The 25290-nt window shown below is 41.4% G+C and overlaps 2 protein-coding genes across 5 annotated transcripts in view; both read left to right on the plus strand.

Moving 5' to 3' along the window:
- The window catches only part of LOC120431108 (trafficking protein particle complex subunit 1), a 370102-nt gene that overhangs the window by 250516 nt on the left and 94296 nt on the right, over positions 1–25290 (plus strand). The window lies entirely within an intron of this gene.
- The window catches only part of LOC120430611 (titin), a 79339-nt gene that overhangs the window by 35430 nt on the left and 18619 nt on the right, over positions 1–25290 (plus strand). For all 4 annotated transcript variants that reach the window (XM_052706606.1, XM_052706607.1, XM_052706609.1 and 1 more), the window contains exon 3: positions 21948–22061. In XM_052706606.1, coding sequence (XP_052562566.1) covers positions 21968–22061 — 94 coding nt within the window. In that variant the 5' untranslated portion in view covers positions 21948–21967. The remainder of the gene's footprint in view (positions 1–21947; positions 22062–25290) is intronic.

Here is a 25290-nt window from a genome sequence, read left to right on the forward strand (position 1 = left end):
CCGATATATGCGCAAAGGCGCGACACATTCGAACCATTTTAACCAGAAAATCTTCAAAGCGCGCGCACGCTCGCGCTCGCGGAAGTGAAAGTAATTTTTAAATTTCCAACCGAAAACTCGCCATAAAAACAACGAAAACGTAGAAGAAGCCAAATCTGGGCCACTTTAAGACCGCACAATTTCTCTCGACACACGTCGTCGTCGACTTCGACGACGTCGATGGAGCAAATCAGCTTAAAAATTGGGATAGATAAAAAGCGTCAAGATCATTCTCGGCAGAGACGACGAATTTGATGACGGGCAAATTGTCGAATTTTTGAACGCCCACACAGCACAGTTTTAGAGTGAAAGAGCTGTCACTATCAAGTTGGACGGTGGGTTTGATTTTCAATTTCTTTAAAAAAAAACAAATTATTGATTTTTTAAAGCGATGATCAAATACTAACTTTGTGCGAATGAAGCTAAATTATGAAGTCGAAACTTTAAGATTCACTTTCGAACCCACCGTGCCTCCTCCCTAAACACTTTCTCAATTGTTCAGACCTTGCTGCACCATCACGTAATCACTTTTACTGCCATTTTTTTCTCTTCTATCTGTGTGTTTGCGCCTCAACTTATTGCTCATCATTTGCGAGCTTTATGAAACTAAGCTGCGAGTGCTCAACGCTCTCTCAAGCCACACTCCAGACCCGCCGAACGCTTCAGTTAATTGATAAATTGTGTCTCTTTTTACCCCACATTTGCGCGCAAACAAACCTTCCCGACACACTGTGCTGATTTGCATAAGACTCGGCTCGCACAAAGATCCTTCAAGCAGAGATCACTCGAGCATGTGTTGGCGCAAGTGCGTTGCGCGTGCAGAACTTTAAACCTTTGCGCAGGTGTGAACGGACCTTAACACGCGCAGTAGGCGGTGATGAGTCGCAGTTGCAAACCCCGGGCACGTACTGGGTGGGTTGCTGCGATTCGATGCACGGTGCTGCATAAATTTCAAGCATCCAGAAGCTGTCAAACCGACGGCGGGTTTGACAGCTACGGAAAGTTACAGTTTGACGAAACTCGGTCACGCGGGCGCTGCGTGCGAGGTTCGGCAAGGCTGTGACAGGGTGACAGAGTGACAGGTGGTTGACAGATTGACAGAAGTATAGTGTACTTACCAGGTTCTCACAAATTCACTTTTTTCCAACACTAAAAACTTACCTTGAATGTGGCAAACTTTTGCTTGAATAGGTCATGGCTAACTATGACTTGAAGTCCGTACTTGAGATGTCACATTCTCGAAAAAAACAAATTAAACCCTAAACGTCACTTTTTCACTTACCTGCATTGATAAAAAAAATCTTGTGCTGAAATAGGTTAAGTATGACTTGAAGTCCGTACTTGAGAGGTCACTTTTCTGACAAGACAATTTTCTTAGACAATCCAATCCACAATTTGTCCCATAATGATCCCAAATCGAATTCCACCACTCTTGACCACGTGTCTCTCGCCGTCACCACGTGGTCCACCAAATCGATCTCCAAGCACGTCCTCCTGCGCACACACACACGGTTCTATTGAGTCATCCGTCCATAAAACGAACCACTCGAAAAATCAGTGCGCTCGAATGCACTTGCCAGTGGAGTACTCCCCATCGACGAGGACCCGATTGCTTCAGCAGAAGTGCTTACATGTGGGGAAACTTTGCCAGGATCCGCAAAACTTTTGCGCCAAATTGTGTGGATCTTCGGACAAAAGTTGTTATTTCTGCCGAAAAACAAGCATTTCAAACGCTGCTTCTCGCAGAAAAGGATGTTTTTACAAGCGTCAAAACGAAAAAAAAAAAAAGTTCGCCAATTCTTGGCTTCTTTCAGAATTGCAAACATACTTCTCCGGCGATTGTGTGGCGTAATGACGGAGGCCTAGACCAATAACGCCGAAGAAGAAACAATCAACCGTAGCAGGCTGTGCGAGCAGGCACGTTTCGCCGTCCAGAAGTGGCCTCTTCAGCGTTGAGCTTCACCCCTTTTTTCGTTCCTCCTCACTTCCAAAAGCCTACTGAGCGTCAGACATACGGTCGGTTACCCTCATTTTGTTTTTCTCTGTTCGATTTTTTCTCTACTTGGTATGTCGACTTGGTCGACCAAGTTCGCATCTTCAAGCGGTGGTGACTTGCGCCAATGCAATTCTGGGCCACTTTGGCGCGCGCTCTTTCACGATTTTCACTCAAGGGCAAGTGGCACGCCCCCCGTCCCGTCACCCTGCCCAGCCTTAATGATATGTGCATACACTCGCTCAGGTTTTGAAGTCAGTGCGAGAGAAAGAAGTAGCCTTATTAGTATTCAATTCGTTGCAGCTGATATCGACAGGGTGGGACGGTGACGACTTGCGGATTCCTGGAGGAGTAGATACCATGTGCGGCGAGGGACATGACAATGTTTGCAGAGTTGAACTTGTCTAGAAAATTTGACGTGACGTTCAACAGAATGCAACTTTTAACCTTACTCAAAATTGACAGTTGACAGATTGACAGATTGTACTTACCCCGAAAACTCAACAGCAACACTACTTACTTGCTACACTTTACACTTGTTTTACACTCTTAGTCGGTACTTACCTGATTTATGATCACCGAGTTCAACACAGCTCAAGCCTGTACCTCAGATTTGAAGTCCGTACTTGAAATGACGTTCAGTAAAAAAATCAATTCGCTCATTAAATCCCTCAAAAGAAATTAATACCTTAACTTTGAAGTCCGTAATTGAAAGCACTAAAACTACAATCAGTAACACACAATCTCAAAAAACTACATACACTTTCAAAGAAAACAAGACCAATACCTCACCGAGTGCCGCACAACCGAAATCAGAACATGACCATCTCAGAGTACGTGGTGGGGATGAGAAATCACGGCAATCTGATTTCGGCTTCTTCTTAGCTTAGAAGTTGTTTCGCGAAGATTTTCGAACCGACGCGATTGCACACACTGATTGATCCTCTCCGGTTGTAAGTTCCCGAAAAGAGCGCGATTTTTTAGGAGGAGAAGGGGGAGGGGGCCAAATTAGTCCGTCCACGTTTGGAGATGGGTACGGAGAGTTGGACACGGAGGAAAATTTTGCTGGATTTCATTGTTTTAGGAAAGATCATTTTGACCCAATTTGTCTCACCAGCTGATGTAAAATATTCTGCAAAAATTTGTACAATTTTTGAACTAGTTGACTTTTGAATTTTCAACCACCGTGACCAAATGGCATAGTCACTTCACCTATTTTGGTGTAAAGTTTGTCCAATAAATTTGAAACACGAACGGTTTTGTGACTTTTCTATCATCGTATTCAAATGGCAGAATTTGTCTCAAATATGGTATAAAATGTCCATTTTGTCTCACTGATTGATATATCTGAGACAGCCATCGTCGATTATCTTACAGATTCCCTTTGCAATTGTCAGTATACCAGAGTTTGTCTCGTTTGGTCGAAAAACCATTTTGTCTCACTGATTGATACAGCTGAGACAGCCAAAGTAGACTGTCTCACAGTTTCCATTTCAACTGTCAATATATCAGAGCTTGTCTCATTTGGTCAAAAACCCATGTTGTCTCACTGATTGATACTGCTGAGACAGTCAAAGTAGACTGTCCCACAGATTACATCAGCTTCCAATATCAAGAGTCAGTATATCAGAACTTGTCTTATTTGGTTCGAAAAACCATTTTGGCTCATTGAATGATACAGCTGAGACAGCCAGAGTAGATTGTCCCACAGTTTCTATTTCCAATTGTCAGTATATCAGAGTTTGTCTCAGTTGGTCAAACAACTATTTTGTCTCACTGATTAATACGGCTGAAACAGGCTAAGTAGCTTGTCCCACAGATTACATCAGCTTCCATTTTCAAGCGTCAGTATGTCAGAGCTTGTCTCATTTGCTAAAACAAAACATTTTGTCTCACTGTTTGATACAGCAGAGACAACTGAAGTAGATTGCCTCACAGATTACATCAACTTCCATTTTCTAGTGCCAGTATGTCAGAGCTTGTCTCATAAATATGAAGCACGGATGGTTTTCTCGTCTTTCAAAACTGGCCCGTGGTTCTGTCATGTCAAAAAGATTTTTTTTAGAAACCTTGCGCAAAACATTGATCTTGTTCAAAAGGTAGAGTTTGCCTCAGGTTCTGATCAAATGACCAAAGAGCACGATTTGTCTCACTGATTCCCACAACAAGACCATTAAAGAATCTTGTGCAGTGGATGTATTAAATACCAATTTAGGTGTCAATTAGGCACCGTGTCCAAACGGCACAGTTTGTCTCAAATAACTTTGAAACGGCCAGCGTGCACTTTTTGTCTCACTGTTACAATCAAGACAACCAAAGCTGTTTAACCCACTTGAATTGGAATCGCAACGAATTTACAGCTTCAAACGTGTCCAAATGACATAATTTGTCTCAAGTAATGTTTGTCACGGCCGAAACCCCACTTCTGTCTTACTGGACCACTTTTTAGGTTTAAGTCAAATCAATTTGCACTTCCATATAACAATAAATCAGAGCTTGCCTCACTTCAATGAGGTCAAATATTTACTTAAAAATGTAAATCACAAATGGTTTTCACGAATTTTGATTTCATTCTGTCTCATTTGAAATTTTGCCCTGAACAATTTGTCCAGAAAGCAGATTTTGTCTTATCTTTTTCGCAAATGATCAAAATGCACTTTTTGTCTTTAATAGATCGATTTACAGATATTTTACTTTCTGGTTTCAGTGTCCGTAGAGCAAAGCTTGACCCACTCTTTATGACCAATGAGCAAAGTTTTTCTCATAAATTTGAATCAAACCGAGTGTCAATATACTTTTCATCGTGTCCAAATGGCATAATTTGTCTCAAATAATGTTTTTCAATGCCAAAAACATACTTTTGTCTCACTGAACCATTTTTGCTCCACTCAATGATTGATACAGCTGAGACAGCCAATGTAGTTTGGTTACAAAATTTTTCACTTCCAAATAATAATAAAGCTTGTCTCTGTTCATGGTAAGCCCAATGATTCCATTCTGTCTCATATACTATTTTCCCTTGAAAACTTGTTGAGTTGTTCGCAATGTGTCCAAAAGGCAGAGTTTGTCTCAACTGTTTTGTAAATTACCAAAATTTACTTTTTGTCTCACTGATTCATGCTATGATGAAAGCGAAAAAAGTTAGATTCACAGATATGTTACTTCCAAGATCATGTGTCCATAGAAGAAAGTTTGTCCCACTAGTTATGACCAATGAGGCTTGGCTCAAAAATGTAAACCACAAATGGTTTTCACTAATTTTGCCAACCGGCCAATGATTTCATCCTGTCTCATTTAATATTTTCCCCTGAACAATGTGTCCGAAAAGCAGATTTTGTCTCATCCTTTTCGCAAATGACCAAAATGCACTTTTTGTCTAAAATAGTTCGATTTACAGATATTTTACTTTCTGGTATCAGTGTCCGTAGAGCAAAGCTTGTCCCACTCATTATGACCAATGAGCAAAGTTTGTCTCATAAATTTGAATTATACCGAGTGTCAATATACTTCAACGATTTCAACGTATCCAAATGGCATAATTTGTCTCAAATAATGTTTTTCAATGCTCACTGAACCACTTTTGTCTCAATGATAGGTACAGCTGAGACAGCCGATGTAGTTTGGTTATAATATTTTTCACTTCCAAATAACGGTCATATATAAAATTTTCCCTTGAAAACTTATTGAGTTATTCGTCAATGTGTCCAAAAGATAGGCTTTGTCTCAACTGTTCTGTGAATTACCGAAATAAACTTTTTTTTTGCTGAAAAAAAAGTTTAATTTACAGATATGCCTAGAACTTCAAATGTCCATAGAGCAAAGTTTATCCCACTCATTATGACTAATGAGCAAAGCTTGTCTCATAATCGCGAATTATGGACATATTGTCTAAACCGTCTGAAAGGAGCATTTTCTTGTTGTATTTTCTTGGATTTCTCATCAACGTGTCCAAACGACACAATTTGTCTCAACTGCATTTAAATGACAGAAGACCAAAACCTGTCCCATTCCATCGAAATCCAAAAATCCCCAACCAACTTCCCTCCGTGCCGTCTCGCGTGGTACCCGCAAGCTCATTTACCGAGAGGCTTGCTAAAAGATTCATTAAAATAGTTGGGCCGGGTCTTTGCCGTCGGCCAGTCGTCGTCGTCGGATCTCGATCCCGTGGCAGGCAGATTCTCATCGACATCGTCGGGGAGATCGCCGGTTCGCGATTAGAGTGGTTTGACCTGTGTGTGTCTGTGCAAACGTGTTCTTAACCGAAGAAGGTACCAACGAGACTTTGAAGGTATACACGAAACAAAGTGAAACGAAAGCTCCGCGGGCTAAGAACGCGGCAACAACTTGACTTTTCCAACCCCTTCTTCCAATTTTGCTGCTTTTTTTTTTCGTTGGTTGCCCAGTGAAGAAGGGGAGGGGGGAAGCTCTGAGAAAGTATGTTCATAAAATTGTGCTTTTGCGAAGTTTCCCCCCTTCAACCTCGGCCCGCTCCGCGGGCTAACCACAGAAATCGTGAAACATGAAAAATGGAACTAATTTCGTTCCCAGAAAAGCAGAGGAACTGCAAACAACACGAAACATAAAACGAAAAAACGCTCGCTGCTACACACATTAGTGTCCACAACCAAGGGATGCTGCTCCTTTCTCTTGGACCCCCTCCTCCCCGTCCCACCCCTCGCGGGGTGAGAATGTCAGTTTGTTATCTGGGAGTGTGTGTTTTATGGGAACCTCGGGTGGCACACAGTAGTGACCTGTCCGGTTTGTTTAGTGGAAAAATGTTTTTCTTTTTTTGTGTTTCTCTCTGCGGTTGTAATTGCTTTCGAAATGACTGACCCCTCCTCTTCTGGCTGAGACACTGGCGAAAAGTTGCAAAGTGAAAACTAATTTGAGAGAGTGAGCGTGCGCCGCGCGCGCTTGTGAAGTTGGTTAATGTGGCGCCATTATGGTAACGCTCGGGTTTGACAGTTGAGAATTAAGGCGCGGAGGAGATCTGGAATGACAGCGTGAAGCACAGCGATGTCCAAAAGGCAGAGGTTGTCTCACTATCTTTTTCTAAGTCAAGTGAAGATAACAACTATAATTTCTTCCTAATTGTTGCGTGTCCAACGGGACATGCTTGTCTCACTGAGTTTCTAAGTTCATTTTCAAATTAACAGCTTGTCTCATAGATTTGTCCAAACGGTATAGCTTGTCTCACAGATTCTTTAAGATATCCCTTAGTTGTGTCCAAAAAGCAAAGTTTGTCTCATTAAGTTCATTTTCAAACGAGATTTAAAAGAACATTTTGTCCCATAGATTTGTCCAAATGGTACAGCTTGTCTCACTGTTTCCTGCCTGTTTCTATAAAAATCGGTGATTTTTCCAAATTTGGAGATTCCTTTTGTACAAAAGTTGAATATATTAGGAATCACTTGAAAATAACTTTAAAATATGAGAGGTGCCCAACGGTACACTTTTGTCTCACAGATTCTTTAAGATGTCTCTTATTTGTGTCCAACAAACAAAGTTTGTCTCATTAAGTTTATTTTCCAACGAGATTTAAAAGAACATTTTGTCTCATAGATTTGTCCAAACGGTACAGCTTGTCTCACTGTTTTCTGCCTGTTTCAATAAAAAATGGTGCTTTTTTTTCAAATTTGTAGATTCCTTTCGTACAAAATTTGGATAAATAAGAAAACACTTGAAAATTCCTTTAAAATATGTGAGGTGCCCAACGATACCCTTTTGTCTCACAGGTTCTTTAAGATGTCGCTTCTGTGTCTCCAAAAACTTGTTTCGTTTCTTCGTGTCCAAAAATTAAAGCTTGTCTCACTAAGTTCATTTTCAAATGTGATAAAACTAACAATTTGTTTCATATGTTTGTCCAAACAGTACAGCTTGTCTCACTGTTTCTGTATGTATCTATGAATAGTGGTGATTTTTTCTAGAGATTTGAACATTCCCTTTCGAAGTTGAAAATTAGGAATGACGGGAAAATTATTTTTATAAATTTGAGGTGCCCAACGGTACACTTTTGTCTCACAGATTCTTCAAGATGTCTCTTCTTTGTGTCCAAAGTACGAATCTTTTCTAACGGAGTTATTTTTTTATATGCAATCCAAAAGAATAGTTTGTCTCATGGTTTTGTCCAAACGGTACAACTTGTCTCACTATTTTCTGCCTGCATCTATGAAAAGTGGTGATTTTTTTCGAAATTTTAAGATTCCTTTTGAATCTTAGTTAAATAAATTAGTAATTAAGGAAAAATTCTTTTTAAAATTTGAAGTGCCCATCGGTACACTTGTGTCTCACAGATTCTCCAAAATGTCGCAACTTTGTATCCAAAAAGTAAAGCTTGCCTCATTCAGTTTATTTTCAAATGAAATTCAAACTTACAGTTTGTCTCATAGATTTATCCAAACAATACAGCTTGTCTCACTGTTTTCTGTCTATATTTTTGAAAATCTTTTTTTTCCAATTTTGAAACCCTTTTTTATTCAAACTAACAAAAATGATAAAAAATTGGAATGACATTTCAAAAAATGAGAGCTGCCCAACGTTACACTTTTGTCTCACTGACTTTCTAAAGTGTCTCTTTCTGTGCCCAAATCACAAAATGTGTCTCAAAGAGTCGTGTTTTTATGTGATCTATACAAAAACGTTTGTTTCATAGGTTTGTCCAAACGGTTAAGTTTGTCTCAATGTTTTCTTTCTTCATCTTTGAAAAGCGGTGATTTTTTTAAATTTTGGGATTATTTGTTTATAAAAGTTGAATACAATTGGAATGAAGTTTAAGATCTTTAAAAAACTGCTGGTGCTCAACGGTACACTTTTGTCTCATTTTTTTAGGATGGCCAAAATACAAAGCTTGTCTCTCTAAGTTATTTTTCAAAGGTGATCTAAAAAAACGGTTCGTCTCATAAGTTAGTCCAAACCGTTTGTCTTACTATTTTCTGTCAATAATTTCGAAAATTTGGGCTTTTTCCAATTTTGAAACCAGTTTTTTCATATTTGATTTAAAAAATAGGAATGACGTTGGAATTCCTTTAAAAAAATGCGAGGTGCCCAACGGTACACTTTTGTCTCACTGACTTCCATAAGTGTCTCTTTTTTGCCCAATTCACTAAATGTGTCTCATAGAGTCATGTTTTTTATGTGAACTATAAAAAAGTTTGCTTCATAGGTTTGTCCAAATGGTTTAGTTTGTCTCAATATTTTCTTTCCTGATCATTGAAAAGCGATGATTATTTTAAATTTCAAGAAAGTTTTTTTTTTATCAAGGTTGATTTCATTTGGTATAACGTAAAAGCTCTAAAATTGCTGGTGTCCAACGGTATACTTTTGTCAATTTTTTTAGGATGTCCAAAATACAATGCTTGTCTCACTAAGCTATTTTTCAAATGTGATCTAAAATAACAGTTTGTCTCGTAAGTTAGTCCAAACGGTACATTTTGTACCACTGCTCTCTACCTATATTTTTTTGGGCAGAAAAAGTGCCGTTTTTTGTTGGATGGCTATGTTGGAAAAGAGTTTCAAATTAGTGGCCAACTGGACAACCTTCTCTCACAGCTTTGCCACACTGTTTTCTGTCTAAATCTTTATCAAATTATGCAATTCTCCGAATTCAGCCTTCAATGCTTCTACAACTAAAGTTTAAAATAAAAACAATCAACTTCTTTCTGGAAAAAAATGTGATTTCCAACGGGACAAGTTTGTCTCACAGATTTTCTACAATGCCTGTTTTCCATGACCAAATTTCAAATTTTGTCTCACTGCGTTATTACTCGAATGTGATCAAAAGTGAAAGTTTGTCTCACAGGTTTGTCCAAACGGTACAGATTGTCTCACTGCTTTTTTTCGTGTCGAAAACACAGAGCTTGTCTCACTGAGCTCTCATTTAAATGTGACTAAAAATTAAAGGTTCGACCAAAACGTACAGCTTGTCTCACAACTTTCTGTCAATGTTCAGAAGAGATATCAAGCAAAGCAAATAGGTACACTGCTTGTCTCACTCATATTTTCTTTATGTTAATGTTTGTTTCACAAATTTAATTTCAAATGCTCAAACAGACGATTTTTTTATTCAATTGATACGTTTTTTCAGCTCCCAGAATTATACAAACCAAATAGGCTTACACTAATTCTACCAACTGGAATTATTCCATCAAACAAAAGGCTGCCTCTTCCAATCGGCTTAATTTCGATAAAAAATCAACCAAACAAGCGTAAAACCCCGTCGATTTTTTCCCATTCCACTAAATCCAGCACCAATCCTGATTGATAAATATTTGCACGACAAATTGCTCGCATCACACCGCGCGGACATTCCACAAAAAAAACTCACATGCTTTCCAGAAACAAATAAATCATCATCGCGCCACGCTTTGACCTGATTTCAGCTTGTACTAAAAAAAGTGTGGTATTTTTTCCGTCGACTTTCGTCAAACATCGCCCCAAAATAATCTGGCCAAATTCCAATACGAACCAAAAAACTCGCACATCACCCACATTTCCTTAGAAAAAATAATAAATAAAAAAAAGCGCATAATAAAGCTCATCTTCACCAAACCAGGCGAGAGTCACACTTGTCATGCAGCATGATGCTCTGCTCTCTGCACATATTAAACACTTGGAAATTGGTCGGTTTTCTATTTATTTTCGAACCCCCCTCCTAACTTCCTCAAAAAAAAAAGACTCCAGAAAGTGCTGGAATCTAAAGCTCTTTTTTTTCTTCCCTTCTTGTCCACTCACTTGGGTGAGCCTTCCATTTTTCGGACAAATTTCGGTTTAGGTTGATTTCTCTTTTGCTGACCTCATTCCTCGGGTTCCCAGTCGGCTTTGATTTTTTTTTCTTCGGTGGTCACTTCTCCGGGAAACTTTGGGCTCGACTGCAAGTCATGTGTGTGATATTTTAGGACCGATTCCCCCCGGTTTGTGACAGTTGGCGGGGCTTGGGACACTGGAAACGTGAAAGTCATTTTTTGCAAAAAAAAAATCGAGTTGAAATGTTAAGTTGGGCTCTCACAATGGCTGAAATAAAGTTGTACTAAAATTTAGTACAATTTAATCTTGTTTTAAAAGTTGTTTAAATATCAGATTTATGTAAAAAATATCTCTTAAATTCAAATGATTTTTTCTAACCAAGTTAGATGGCTAATGGCTTAAAAACAAAATTATGTCTTGTACTAAAACAGAAAAAAACTGATTTATAGAAGAAAATTTCTGAATTGCAGCTGAGAAAAAGTCTTGTAATTTTTTTTTCCAAATTTGTGCCAAGCTTAGAACGTTATACTTTCTCAATTTCCAACCTAAAGGTTGTACTAAAAACTTTCCGTGCAAAACTCTCACATGTCACAAAAAACCAACCCAAATGCTCACACCAGCCAATGATCAAATTGTCATGAAGCCACCGAGGGAATCCCCCTGCTGTCATATCCAAAAACCAAACCAGAGCGAGGGGCAGGAGTCAATTGAAAATTCTCCACCACAAACTCCAAAAGAAAGGCAGAAAAGGCAGTCATGCAGACGACGGAGGGTGGGTTGGAATTGGCCAAATCATTTGGCATTTTGGCCGAAGCCGCCGCCACCCCCTCCCGCTTGATTGACGTTCTTTTTTCGGGCCTTAAATATGCTCGCTGCAGTGACTGTAATGCTAATTTCCGCCGCAAAAAGTGGACTGACATTTGAATAGAGAGCGGCCAGCTGATGGACGATGCCCCTCGGGGGCAGTGATTAGAATTTTGATGTGTCAAGTTGGTTCGGATGAGGGTGATCCTGTGGGATGCAAACTGGAGCATGAGTTTCTTTAGAGGAAAGTTTTTCGGCTTTGATTGATAGAAAATCGATGACGGGGGAATATGAATGAGCTTATTTGAGTCGTCGGCAGAAGATGACTTGAAAAGAGCGCATTGATATTCAAATTAGACCCTGTTTTGCAACGAAAAACACGTTCTAGTGTGATTTTAGTACTTCAGAAATGCCGGGCATGTTTGTATCTTGTTTGCCAGTGCAAATCCTTAATTTTTCAGCGTTTAGTACATTTTTAGTACAAGCAAATTTTTTAGTACAATTTTAGTACAAGCCCTAAAATCGTCAAAAATGGTCTCTGCATGCCTAATTCAGTGTCGCTCCTCACCAAAATCTCAAATTTGACGCCATTCCGGCCCACTTCCGCGCCAAAGTCGCCACTTTCGCAGCGATTACACACGCATTATCTCCCCATTCACGGCGTAGATAATTTTTCTACCCAAAAAGTTTCCCTCCAGATCATTAGCAGAAGCCGGGCGCGTCTCGGACGCGACGGGGTCCATAAATCGCTTCCAAATTACCTTGCTCTATCTTGTGAAACCGCAAGAAATCTCGATCGAGCCCGAACCATAACACTAAAGAATCATTATCGCCGCGGTCGTATGGACTCTCTCTCGACTCACTAGGTCATCGCGCGGCTAGTCGCAGCCACTTATCTTCTTACTTTTTTTTTGCCGAATTGACCGGGAGCGCATTCCAGCACGAAATTAAGTCGCACTGGTTCCGAATCACGGACGCCAAAATGGCCCCGAAATTAACACTTTCGAGGGATCATTAAAAGTGAAACTACGCACAACACATCGTCTTCGTCGTCGTTTGCATGCAGATCGACTTAAAAGCACACATCAGTGTCGGGAAAATCGGGACAGAATCGCTGCTGTTGCTTCTTTGAATATTTTTGGGCATTGAAGTCACGTACGCCGTGTCTCGAGGTGTAACGAGCCGGCCATAAAAAGGGCCTCGGCCACCTTGCCCCTTGAAGGGTTTGTGGCGCCGTTTATTGTAGCGAAAACTGGCATTAAAAGGGCGTTTATTAATTCACTTTCAAATAAACTTTCCTTTTCAAGAAATTTGTATTGCTTTGAAACGTGCACGCTGGAATTTTACTATGTGATCATGAAGAGTCATTCGAATACTTCTCTTTTTCCATCTTATGATGAAATTTAGCGTTTTCGAAACAATTCGATGCAATTCTAAACAATTCTAAGCAATTCTAAACAATTATTTTTTGATGGAATTCAATCATTCATGGCTCTGTGATCAACATTTTTCGATTTCTACACCTTCAGAACTCCCAAAAAGCCCCTTTTTAGAAGCTCCTACTGATTTGCATAAAATCCTAAAATAGAATACCCTCTTCATGACCCCCCCGGGGCACTTGAGCCCAACCCATCGCCACATTACTTAACATTTTCATAAAAGAGGTGGCGACAGGTGGCCCGGAGATTTCGCAACTCTCAGCTCGCTGACAGCTGGTTGGGTTCACAGTTTTGTTGGAATTGCTAATGTTTGCGTCCATTTCCGCGATCGAACACAATGGCTTAACCTGGGAATCAATTATGCTCGACGATTTTTTTTTTTTTTTTGAGAGGGCCTAACTCTTCGAATTCTGCGCGAATGTGTTTCCCACCGCCGTCGAAATGAACGAAACTTCGCACTCAATTAAGGTTGGGGTTTTTAGTCGTGGGGGGAAGACGAAGAAGCGCTTGAAGATGGGCCTCGAGAACCCGGGGTGGGTTCTAATTGAGAGAGGGAACAACCAGGTAAAATGATTATAATGATTATTAGTTTTGCGCGCGCGGGATGTTTTTTCGGTTCCCGGGGAAGGAAAACAGTGATTTGCCGGGTTGATTTCTTTTTTTGTTGTTTGCTGGTCGAAGGGGTTCTCTCGTGAAGATGGCTTAGAATGCGGAAGTCAAATTTTTGCCTTTAAAGGCGGTTTGATGGTTTCGAACAATACCGTCGATTTGAAACGCCTGGAAGGATTCCCCCCTTTTTTTGGTTTGGACGAACAAATAAAGACCGCTCACGTCAGAGGAATCTTTCTGGTGAAGGAAATCCGGCGTGAATGCACGCTAATTAAACTGCGCTATATTAAAACTATTCGCAAATTAGTATCTATTAACGGACGTGGTGCTAATTATCTAACGTTTTGCTTCTTTTTGCTTTCTGTATTTGCAGGTAAGGCCATATTTCATCCCGGTTGATTGCACCATAAGCGGCCGTCATAAACTGGACCGAGCGGTGAGCTAAGCGACTGAATCATCCTTAAAGAGGGAGCATGAACGATTTCATGCAATTTTGATACAAAAACACATTCTAAACTTGTTAGAAATCGAATAAGCAAGTTTTCGAAACAATTCTAAGCAATTCTAAACAATTCTAAACAACGATTTTTTGATGCCAAATGTTCAGAAAACGACCAGGAAGACCATTCCGGAGATTTTCAAGCCGTTCGAACAATTCTAAGCAATTCGAAGCAATTCTAAGCAACGATTTTTTGATGCCAAATGTTCAAAAATCAACCAGGAAGACGATTCCGGAGGTTTTCAAGCCGTTCTAACCACTCCAAAGCGCCCTTTTCTCGCGATTCCCCTCAAACTCCCATGGGAATACTCAACAAGGTGCCTCCAAAGCCACTTCAAAACCCATCTCAACGTGCTCATTACGCGCACGCCGTCTCGAGCCTAGTTCCCAGCTCTACGCCAGAGGTCCCCCCGAAATAGATTGAATTTCTAAAAATAGAGAAACTAATACCCTCGTCAGTGAACCCCCCCTTCACGAGGTCGCGTGATCGAAATGACATTCAGGTGGCGCGTAAGGTTCCCGCCATGAAATTTCTCCAAAATTTCCAAAAAACCCTCCTAACCCCGAAAAAAAAGAGCTAACTGGCCTCGCAGCGCTGCGCGCCCTATGATTATTTAATTATGCTAATCACAGCCATCCATAATCGTTATGACGTTGATGGGCAACACAAATCTGTTGCGTCCAGACTCCGAGAAGATGAAACAAAAAAAAACCACGAAAAGGTTCGATGCTGGGCACTTGGGGGGCTGCCCCATTATTTGCTCAATTTCTAAATGGATCAAACGCTTTCGGAGAGGGGCGCGCGCGATCTGGCGGCGGCTAGCCGAAGCAAAAACTCCCGAAGCCTCTGATGAGCACAATTTTAAAGAGGGATGCCCGGATAATTACAGCCTTGGTGGAGCAAAAATCCCGTAGGCTACTACAGAAATAACGAGAGAGCGACCGTATATGTGGAGGAAATTATAGGTTCCCTGGGACACCCCCTTCGCTCCGAGGTGCCCTCCCCACCGTCCCGAAGAGTGTCTTCGGGGAGAGCGGAAAATTTTTGCAACCCACCTTTATTCTACTTATTAATTTTACAACCACATTTCCTCCCGCATTTCCTGGACCTGGATGGGATTAGAGCGCGCAGGGCACGCCGCACCCTTTTCTCCAGGTTGCGAAATAGCAACTTGTTTACCCTGCCGGTCGGTCGGCGGTCACCTCCCAACTTCTCTTCGCAACAGAGAGAGGGGCGCGCGCGAACCAACGGTAACTAAATACTCTAATTTAACGGCACTTTACCCACCCCAAGAGTACACACACTCCGCGCGGACGGTGGAACAACTCGTTGAAACGGCAAAGGCCGCCGGGCTTCAAGACGAAGCAGAGCAGAGATGGTGAGCGCGGACTCCTCGATTTTCTAAACAAGAGCAGCCCAGCGGCTTTCAACGCGTTGAGGTTCCCTCTGGGCTAATTGTGTGAACGCAACGTCCGGTGTCGAGGTGCCCTGGACAATTGGACGGAGTTTGGTACAGTTTTTTTTTTGCGCCAAGTTCCCGGCTTGATTAATGAGGTTCCCGGTTCAATCGGGCGACGCGTAAACAATTGAATTGAACGCGCGGATAGGCAGGGAACCTCGATTTGGTGGAAATTTGGGAGCGCTAACTAACTTTGCATCAGCCGAACTTGGGGGCGAAATGAAGAAGTCGATGTCACAGCGGGAACCTCATTACCTTTTTTGATGAAGTCACCGTCAGAAAATAGCGCAAACTCTTGAACTTAGTCACCAATTAAGGTAATTAACAATCGAGCTGCACGAGTGGTCAGGCGGGGAACCTCAAAATTTTAGAACCCGTGGGTTATTGCTCTGTTCTAATTGGAAGTCACGAGTATGACTGATCAAATTAACACTTTTAATTGGAGCGGAACTTCATTGCATAGAATAGAATACAACAGGAATTCGAGGTAGCCTGCGTTGTTATCTAACAATTTGAAAATTTGTAGTTTTATACTCTTGGCGACTTCCTTCAGAAAAGAAATTAGGCAGGGAACCTCAAATTTTTAAGTTCCCGCAGGTTATTGCTCGGTTAAATTTAGTAGGTAACCTCGAATTTTCAAGAATGTATAGTGCAAATCAATGTTCAAAAATCAAACAGGAAATTATTGAATCAATTTTAAAGCAGCTTTCGACGCTCAAATAGTGAGGTTCCCAGTGATAATTGTTTCAAAGCTCGAATATTGTTGAAGAGATTCTTCTTTTGAAAACGCTAGCAACATTTGATATTATAGCGGGTACCTCGTTCAATAAAGTAGAAACAAAGTACACTATGAGATGTCCGATTTGCGAGGTTTTGCACAGACCAGAATTGAACAGGAGAGTGAGGTAACCTGAGTTGGTAACCTAAAAATTTGGAAGTTTTCATCATGTTTGTATGTCCTACGCAGTTCTTTACTCTTGGCGACTTCCTTAAGAATAGAAATCAAGCAGGGAACCTCAAATTTTCAAGCTCCCGCATGTTAATGCTCGGTTAAATTTAGAAGTCACGAGCCCGTTTGATCAAATTAACACTTTGTTCTACAGCGGGAACCTCGTCGCACAGAACTGGGAAGCGCAGTACTTCGAGGTAGCCGGTGGTGGTAACTTCAAATTTCATGAATTTATATAGCATAAAATTGTTCAGAAATCAAACAGAAAATAATTAATCAATTTTAAAGCAGTTTTCAACCTTCAAAAAGCAACTACCCAACGAGGTTCCCGGTGATAATTGTTTCAAAGCACGAATAACATTTAAGAAATCCTTCGAGGTAATCAAGAAATTAAGTTTTGAAAGTCCAAATCTTGAAGAACCCTAGCAACATTTGATACAACAGTACCCCTCGTTCAATAAAGGAAATACAAAAAAAAACTTTGAGGTGCCCGATTTGCGCGGTTTCCAAAAACTTCAATCAATAGATGTTGTTCTTGGAGATCCCACCAACATTTCTTGTCATGGCGGCAACCTCGTTTAATGTAGTAGAGACGTGTTACACGACGAGGTTCCCTAGCTATTTTGGTCAAACATTTCCAAAGTTATCACGTTATCTACACAATGCCTGACTGATCAGAAAATTGGCACATTGTTACGCTAATTCGTCATTAGACCCAAAATTTGATACTATAGCGGGTACCTCACTCAATAAAGTAAAAACAAAAAACTTCGAGGTGCCCGATTTGCGCGGTTTCCAAAAACTTCAATCAATAGATGTTGTTCTTAAAGATCCCGCCAACATTTCTTGTCATGGCGGCAACCTCGTTTAGTGTAGTATAGACGTGTTACACAGCGAGGTTCCCTAGCTATTTTGGTCAAAAATCATCAAAGTATTTCATTTATGGTTATTCAAATATCCGACATCTTCTTGAACTAATTCACCACTGGAGCCAACGTTTGATACTAAAGTGAGTACCTCGTTCAATAAAGTAGCAACAACATTCACTTCGAGGTGCCCGATTTGCGAAGTTTCCAAAAACTTAAATCAATAGATCTTGTTCGTGTAAATCTAGTTCCTAGGATTTAGATCCCACCAACATTTTTTGTCATGGCGGCAACCTCGTTTAATGTAGCGGAGACGTGTTACACGGCGAGGTTCCCTAGATATTTTGATCAAAAATCTTCCAAAGTTATCACGTGAGCTACGCAATACCTGGTTAATCAGAGAACCGGCATATTCTTGCGATTTGTACTTCGATTAATAATGTAGAAACAAAATTCACCTCGAGGTGCCCGATTTGCGAGATTTCCAAAATCTTCAATCGACAGATCTTGTTCTTGGAGATCCAGTCAACATTTCTTATCAAGGCGGACACCTCGTTTAATGAAGTTGAGACGTGTTAAATGGCGAGGTTCCCTCATTTTTAACTAAAAAAAACTTCAAAGTTATCACATGTCTGGTTATTCAGTACGACCGTACCTCGTTCAATAAAGTAGTAACAAAAAAAACTTCGAGATGCCCGATTTGCGAGGTTTCCAAAAACTTTGATCAATAGATCTTGTTCGTGGAGATCTAGTCAACATTTTTTGCCATGGCGGTAACCTCGTTTAATGTAATAGAGACGTGTTATACGACAAGGTTCCTTCGCCTTTTTACTTAAAAATCTTCCAAAGTTGTCACGTGAGCTACGCAATGTCTGGTTAATCAGAGAACCGGCATTTTCTTGCGCCTTGAACTTCGTTAAATAAAGTAGAAACAAAATACACTTCGAGGTGCGCGATGGGTGAGGTTTCCCAAAACTTCAATCAATAGATCTTGTTCTTGAAGATCCAGTCAACATTTTTTGTCATGGCGGCAACCTCGTTTAATGTAGCAGAGACGTGTTACACGGCGAGGTTCCCTAACTATTTTGCTAAAATTCTTTCAAAGTTGTCATATTATCCGAAAATCTTGCGTCAAATCAACAATTACCCCTTCAACTTCACAATTGATCACATTTCCTTTAGCAATGACTCCGAGGTACCTCCCCCCTTTAAAACCACCGAAGAACCCGCAAAGAACCTCGCATGGGAAATGTCCAGTTTTCCAACGAGTGCGCTGCTCTTCCTCTCCGGAAAGCTTCAATTGAACTTTAGGCGCGCGCGGTCAATTAACTCTTTCGGCGACCTCCGGGCCGGGGGCTAATTTAGCGCGCACCGAGTAGTTTCCTCCCTAATAAGGAGCGCGTGAGTGAGGGCGGATCCACCCCTCACGTATCGCGTTTTTTCTTGCTTATGTTGTTGTTTTGGGCCAAAAGGTTACACGCGGCTTGAAAAAAAAAAGACGAAGAGATGCATCATTATCTGCGGTGAAGGGGGCTAATTTCACGCACATACACACACACGCTCGTTCAAAGAGGAGACCCCAAATTAGAGTGTGGGAGTTTGCGAAAAAAAAAGAAAAGGCAAACAAGTGGAAGGCTCAACAATGAGGGGGGCGTACTAGTTGGTCTAATTTCTAGAAATTTTCGGGTAGGTTAAGGGCAACCGATTGACCCAGAAGATGAGCCGGGAAATATCAAGGTCTCCGCGCTAATCCGATTGAGAGGTGTAATTGTGTACCGGGCAATTGAAGGTCCAACAACAGAAAAAATCGAAGAAGATACAAGATGAAAGATTCGAGAGGGGCTCCCACTTGGGCAAGTTTTAAGTGGTGGACTACTCAATCACCGCCTCGATATTGATGAGCCGTGCTACTGACCTTGGAGAGGGGGGGCCTCAGCCCAGCTGTTTGTCGAGATCCAGTTAAGGGTTTATGCTTTCGAGTTCGGTGGCGGCGGCGCCCAAGATTGACACTTGAGGTGGTTTCGAGGCCGGGGAGCTCTGAGAAAGATGACTTAACCTTGATAGAGGGGCCCAAAGAAGGCAATTAATATTGGGTTGGAGAGCAGTTGGATGAACTTGGCAACGCTGCGAAAAGGGTCATCGCACTCGAGATTGATGAATTTGATTGGTTTATGCAGGTTGAGTTCTGTTTTGACACTCAACCGTGGGAGAAACTGCTCTCACAATTTGTGTTTACTTTTAAATGTATGAAAACACAGTCCTCTTGCCAAAAATTACTAAATATAATTTTTCGAAACAATTCTAAGCAATTCTAAACAATTATAATCACCCTTAAGCATCCATTCTAAACAATTGGATGCAATTCCGAACAATTCTAAGCTATTCGAAGCAATTCTAAACAATTCTAAGCAATTCTAAGCAATCGATTTTTGGTGGAAATCTATAAAATCGTTGTAAATTAGGTCTTTAAACAGATTTTCCCTGTTTGGGAAGCATTTTGGGACGAGTTTTTTGTTGACTTGCTTTTTTTTAAGTTAGAGACGTAAGCTAAATTTATCTTTTCGAATTATCGTTATTTCTTTGGTCTTTTCTTGAAAAATGCTTAAATTAAGAAAAAAACATTTTTGATACATAAATCAGCTCCTTCGTGCAGGGTCGTAAAACTTTCTTGTCATGATTCAAGCATGACTTCATCACACTTTATTTCTGATAGTTCAACCACTCCCAGCTCCAAACGGCCACAAACTTTCCCAGAATCCGTCCTTCAAAAGCTCACCGCACCGCCAGCTCGCAAATAAATCCGGCATAATATACCAAAAATCCCCTTAACGCCCCCTCTCCCCTCTATTCCCACTCGACTCACACACAAAGTGGTATTTCCGATTTATAACTCTGTGACAAAATTAAATCCTTGCTCAAACCACATTTCCACTCAGTCCTTGCGGGGGACTGCCAACGCCACCGCCACCGAAACCGTCATCATCCTTTTTTTTCCCTCCTTACGCGCCAAGTTGTTCGCGCGCGCGAGAAATCCAATTCCACAAAACCAGTTGTGTCGTCGTCGTCGTCACAGAAGCATAAAGTTACGCAATATCTGAGGAACCGTTGTGCTTTCAGCAGCCGTTGTCCCACATCGCGTCGACTTGGTTTGGTCACGACGAGATCTGCATCATCAAGCAACGATTTCGAGCGCGAAAAAGAATAAAAAAGACGCAAGAAACGTAAATCACACTGAAGGAAAAGATTGTTTGGATTTTTTGAGCGGGGAATTTATGGATTTGAGATTGGTTGGTGGCACTTTTTTGTGATTTGTTTTGTTTCGAGAAATTTTGATAACGTGGGGAGGAGCTGGAACGATTTTGGTGAAACGTCTGATTCAGACGTTTCGGTGAAAAGTGTCCAGTTCGCCGTGGATACTTTAAATATTTAACTTGTGATGTTCCCAGACATTTTGGGACACGTTGGGACGATTTTTGTCAAACGTCTGATTCAGACGTTTCACCCAAAAAGTCTCCAGTTAAGTTTTTTGGTCGCTTTTCGACTCAAAAACGCTCGCAGATTTCCCTCCGTGCCCCTTGTTGACTCGCGGAGGGAGTTGAACTGCGTCGTCAGAGCGCGCGTTGACCATGATCTTGAGCGGGGTCTTGTACACCGTGCGCTGAACTCGAACTTGACCGACCGGCAGATCGATGCGGTGCGGAATGCAGCCCAGCTCAGCGAAATAAAAGCGACGCGGGCAGGCAATAAATATAGAGCAGAGATTGGCTACCCAAAACCGGATTGGACGCGATGGTGCGAAAGCTCGCGCAGCGCAGCACAGGAAGGAACCAGTTTTTACAGTAATGATAATAATATGCCACTTATGAAAAAAAAGAAACACTGACATAAATATCAAAGTAGCAGCACCAGCAGCTCATGTGAGAGGTGGGGAAAAGCTACAAAAGACTCTCTTCACAGCGGAGAGTCTCACACCCCGGAGAAGACTCGAATCATTGGGAAAAGGAGAGTTTTTTTTGCGGGAAAAAGTAAGTCAATGTAATCAACGCTGCGCAGCAGCATCCACATGCGGGCCAGAGGTCCGCGCGAGAGGATTTGGAAGAGACCCCCCCTCGTGATTCCTCAACGGAGAGCTTCAAACGCCTAGGGGCGTTTCGTTAATGAGCCGACATCCAGTGAAAGTACCTGGCCGAGCTTCCTCGAAACCGTTTTTACTTTCCTTTATCGCGCTCCCCTCAAAATTTTCGAGTGTGTTGTGTTGTGAGAATCTCAAGCCCCGAGTGCTCACCGCTTAATTTGAATCGATCAATCGCTGCGCGATGGTAATTTGGTAATCGTTAGTAGGTCACCCCGGGCGCTCAAATTTTTGCCAAAAAAGAAGCTTTCTTCGGACGCTGGGAAGCAACCATTAGCTGTTTTTTGCTTCTCTTCGTCTGCGACTAATGTTGTTGTTCAGATCAATTGATCCTCTTGAAAGCAGACGGGGGGGTTCGTCGCTAATCAGCATGCGCAGTGACTGACCTAGATCTTTCTTTTCTTTTCTTTCGCAGGGTGTAAGGAAACAGTCGCCATGATCAGCAGGAGTTCGAGCCTCCAGGGGCTCGAAACGATAGCATCCTTGCTAATAGTAGCCACGTTACTAGTGGCGTCACACGTTAATGCCGGTAAGTAGCCTTTGGGCAATAAAAGACTGAAAGTTTGGTTTGACAGAGTTGACAGAATGACAGTGGTTGACACTTCACTACACATTTTTTATGTTACACTTCGCCTCAAAATTCTATATCAATCCTTAACTTGATCCTTAAGGTACCTTAACTTTGAAGTTCGTAATTGAAGTCACTTTAGTAAAGAAACATAAATTACTCCGATTATTTGTTGTTTTGAGCTGGAAAAATGTGATTTGTATTTTTCTGAAAATTCTATAATCGAGCTGACGAGTTAGAACGATTTTGGTTAAACGTCTGATTCAGACGAATCGCTAAAAAGTGCCCAGTTCATCTTGGATATGTTAAATTAATGATTTGTGTTGTTTCCAGACATTTTGGGACAAGTTGGATCGATTTTTGGCAAACGTCTGATTCAGACGTTTCACCAAAAAGTGTCCAGTTTAACGTAGAATAAACTTTTTTGGTCGGTTTTTGGCTCAAAATGCTCGAAGAGTAAGCAGTAATAATATTTCATTTATTGCATTCAATATTTCAATTTGGAATAATTTCAAAACGTTTATTAGAACAAATTCACTTCTGCAAACTTCATCACCACTAGAACCAATCCGTTCCACAGATTGCAACCGAATCATGATGCATCAAAATTTCCAAATTCATTTGATATAATTCAAAACAGACCGAAATCAACCGCAACCAAATCACCACCCCACAATTCCATTGAACCCCGGGCTAATTATCAGCAACACAAACAATCCCGGCCCAATTACCGTTCTGCCTCGACTTCACTTCAGGAGTGCAATTGCGTTTCGGGTTGTTATGACGGTGCGAGATTTGGGTTTATCTTGTGCAAGGCCAGGCGCGCGAAGCGCGCGCGCTCGGGGAAAATGTGATTAAACTCACGTGACCGTGAATTTGTGCTTTTTAGAATCGGTCAAATTCGCGCTAAAATACGCTCGTTTACTGCAAGTGCGAACTCCATTAAGCGGCGGTATCGCCGCACTAATTCATGCACATTAGCTGTCATCTGGAGGCTAATGGGCCCATTAGGCTTGCAGTGAAGAAGGATGCTAAAATTAGAACCGACCTCTGGACATGACTGAGCTGTCTGACTGCGCTAAAAAGGCCATTTAAGTCGTCTACTTCCCGTGTGGAGTAGATTTTCCTTTTCATCCGATTACATCACCGCCGCCCAGAAACGCTGAAAAGCTTATGGTGAGAAGCTATTAAATTTCACTTTTTGGGCAAATGGCCAAATTTGAAGCGATGCACTGCGCACACCGCGGTAATATCCATTACCATGACATATTTTGCCCGGTTAATTGGATGGCGATGAGCTTGGGCGAAAGTCTTGCCAACTTGTTTTCTGTGAGAAATCTTCGTTCTTGGAAGCGTCTGCTTGAGACGAGACGTAGAATGAGGATTTTCTTCAAAACAAGTGGATTTAACCTGCTTTGGCACTTGGAACTATTGACAGTTGACAGAATTGACAGACGGTTGTACTTACCAGCATTGAAATTGTCTTCCTTTTTCACGAACACACTTCACTACACTACACTGCACTGAGATATTCACACTCAGAGAAGTGGTATCTCAAATTTGACGTCCGTAATAGAAAGCTCACTTGCCTTGAAAATAATCTAAACAGAATTTATGTGTTGAGACTTTAATTTTGAAGTTCCTATTCAAAGAATCATTGCAACGAAACCCTTTTCTTGAGATTCTTAGCATTATCTCTACATAATTAGAAAAATATAAAATTATGTGAAGTCTACCTTAGTTCTTAAGAATATTGACAGTTGACAGAATTGACAGACTTTGCACTTACCAGCTTTGAAACTCTCATATTTTTCACGAACACACTTCACTATACTACACTGCACTATGAGATATTCACACTCAGAGAAGTGGTACCTCAAATTTGACGTCCGTAATAGAAAGCTTACCTACCTTTAAGACAATTTTAACAGAATTTATGTATTGGAACTTTGATTTTGAAGTCCCTATTTGAAGAATCATTTCAACGAAACCCTTTTCTTAAGATTCTTAGCATTCTCTCTACATTATAAGAAAAATGTGTTAATTCTGTGAAGCCTACCTTAGCTCTTAAGACTATTGACAGATGACAGTATTGACAGATTTAGTACTTACCAGCATTGAAACTCTCATCTTTTTCACGAACACACTTCACTACACTACACTGCACTATAAGCTTTTCACATTCCGAGAAGTGGTAACTCAAATTTGACGTCCGTAATAGAGATCGCACTTACCTTGAAAAAGCATTATTACTGGATATTTGTGTAGGTACTTTGATTTTGAAGTCCGTAATTGAAGTAAATTATTATTTGGTGCAAATTTTTGTTCGATTCTCGAATGAGGAGTTCCCTCACGACATTTCAAACCTTTTCGCCAACCAGTGTAATTGCCCGGAAGTCATCATCACACCTGAGCCCGGCCATTCTAGGCAGCATCTCCACCCCATGGTAACGCCCCTCCCCGAGATGTTCCCAGCCAAATTTCCTTCCCTATTCGCTCCGCTAACCATAAACCACTAAAGGTTAATTGTCTCATAGTCGTTTGAGTTAGTCTCCTCAACCTGCCAGAGTGGGATGCTGCCGAGCCCGGCAGTCAGAATGGTGTATTTTGCTACAATTCCACCAACCGGAATCCACGTTTATACCGCAATATCCAGAGAAGATTGGCCCCGCGCGAAGGGGGTAAATTACGCGGGCTTATTGCCCGGCATTAGATTGAACCGAAACCTGGTCATTATGGTGTGTTTCGTTGTTGTTATTTTTGTTTTGGAGCGAGCGCCGAAGTGGCTGTAAACAGCCATTTGAGAAAAGTTCTGACGAAAAAATGTTGATGGGTGCCTAACAGTTCTTGAATTACAAGCTGTGGTGGGAAGCACCCACATGAGTTTCCAGAGCCCAGACACGGATTATGAATTACAATTAGACAATGTTGCAAGCTCGCACAAATCCCCCTCCTCGTTTTGTGATCCGAAACCGGGTCAAATCCTGGCTGAATGAGTCGCTAAATTTTGCATTCATTCTGGCTTTGATCCACTTTCGACGGACGTGCCCCGGTGCAAATGCCGTCCAAAGTTAAGTCCCTGACGTCAACCCGCAAAAAGGTAGCAGCAACGTGGGGGGATGAATTAATAATTATGTGGTTGTGATATACTCGGGGATTTGTGTGCTCAGAGCACAGCTTTTTCGGGCTA

Source organism: Culex pipiens, chromosome 1, assembly GCF_016801865.2.
Source record: "Culex pipiens pallens isolate TS chromosome 1, TS_CPP_V2, whole genome shotgun sequence".
In the NCBI taxonomy this organism is placed as follows: domain Eukaryota; kingdom Metazoa; phylum Arthropoda; class Insecta; order Diptera; family Culicidae; genus Culex; species Culex pipiens.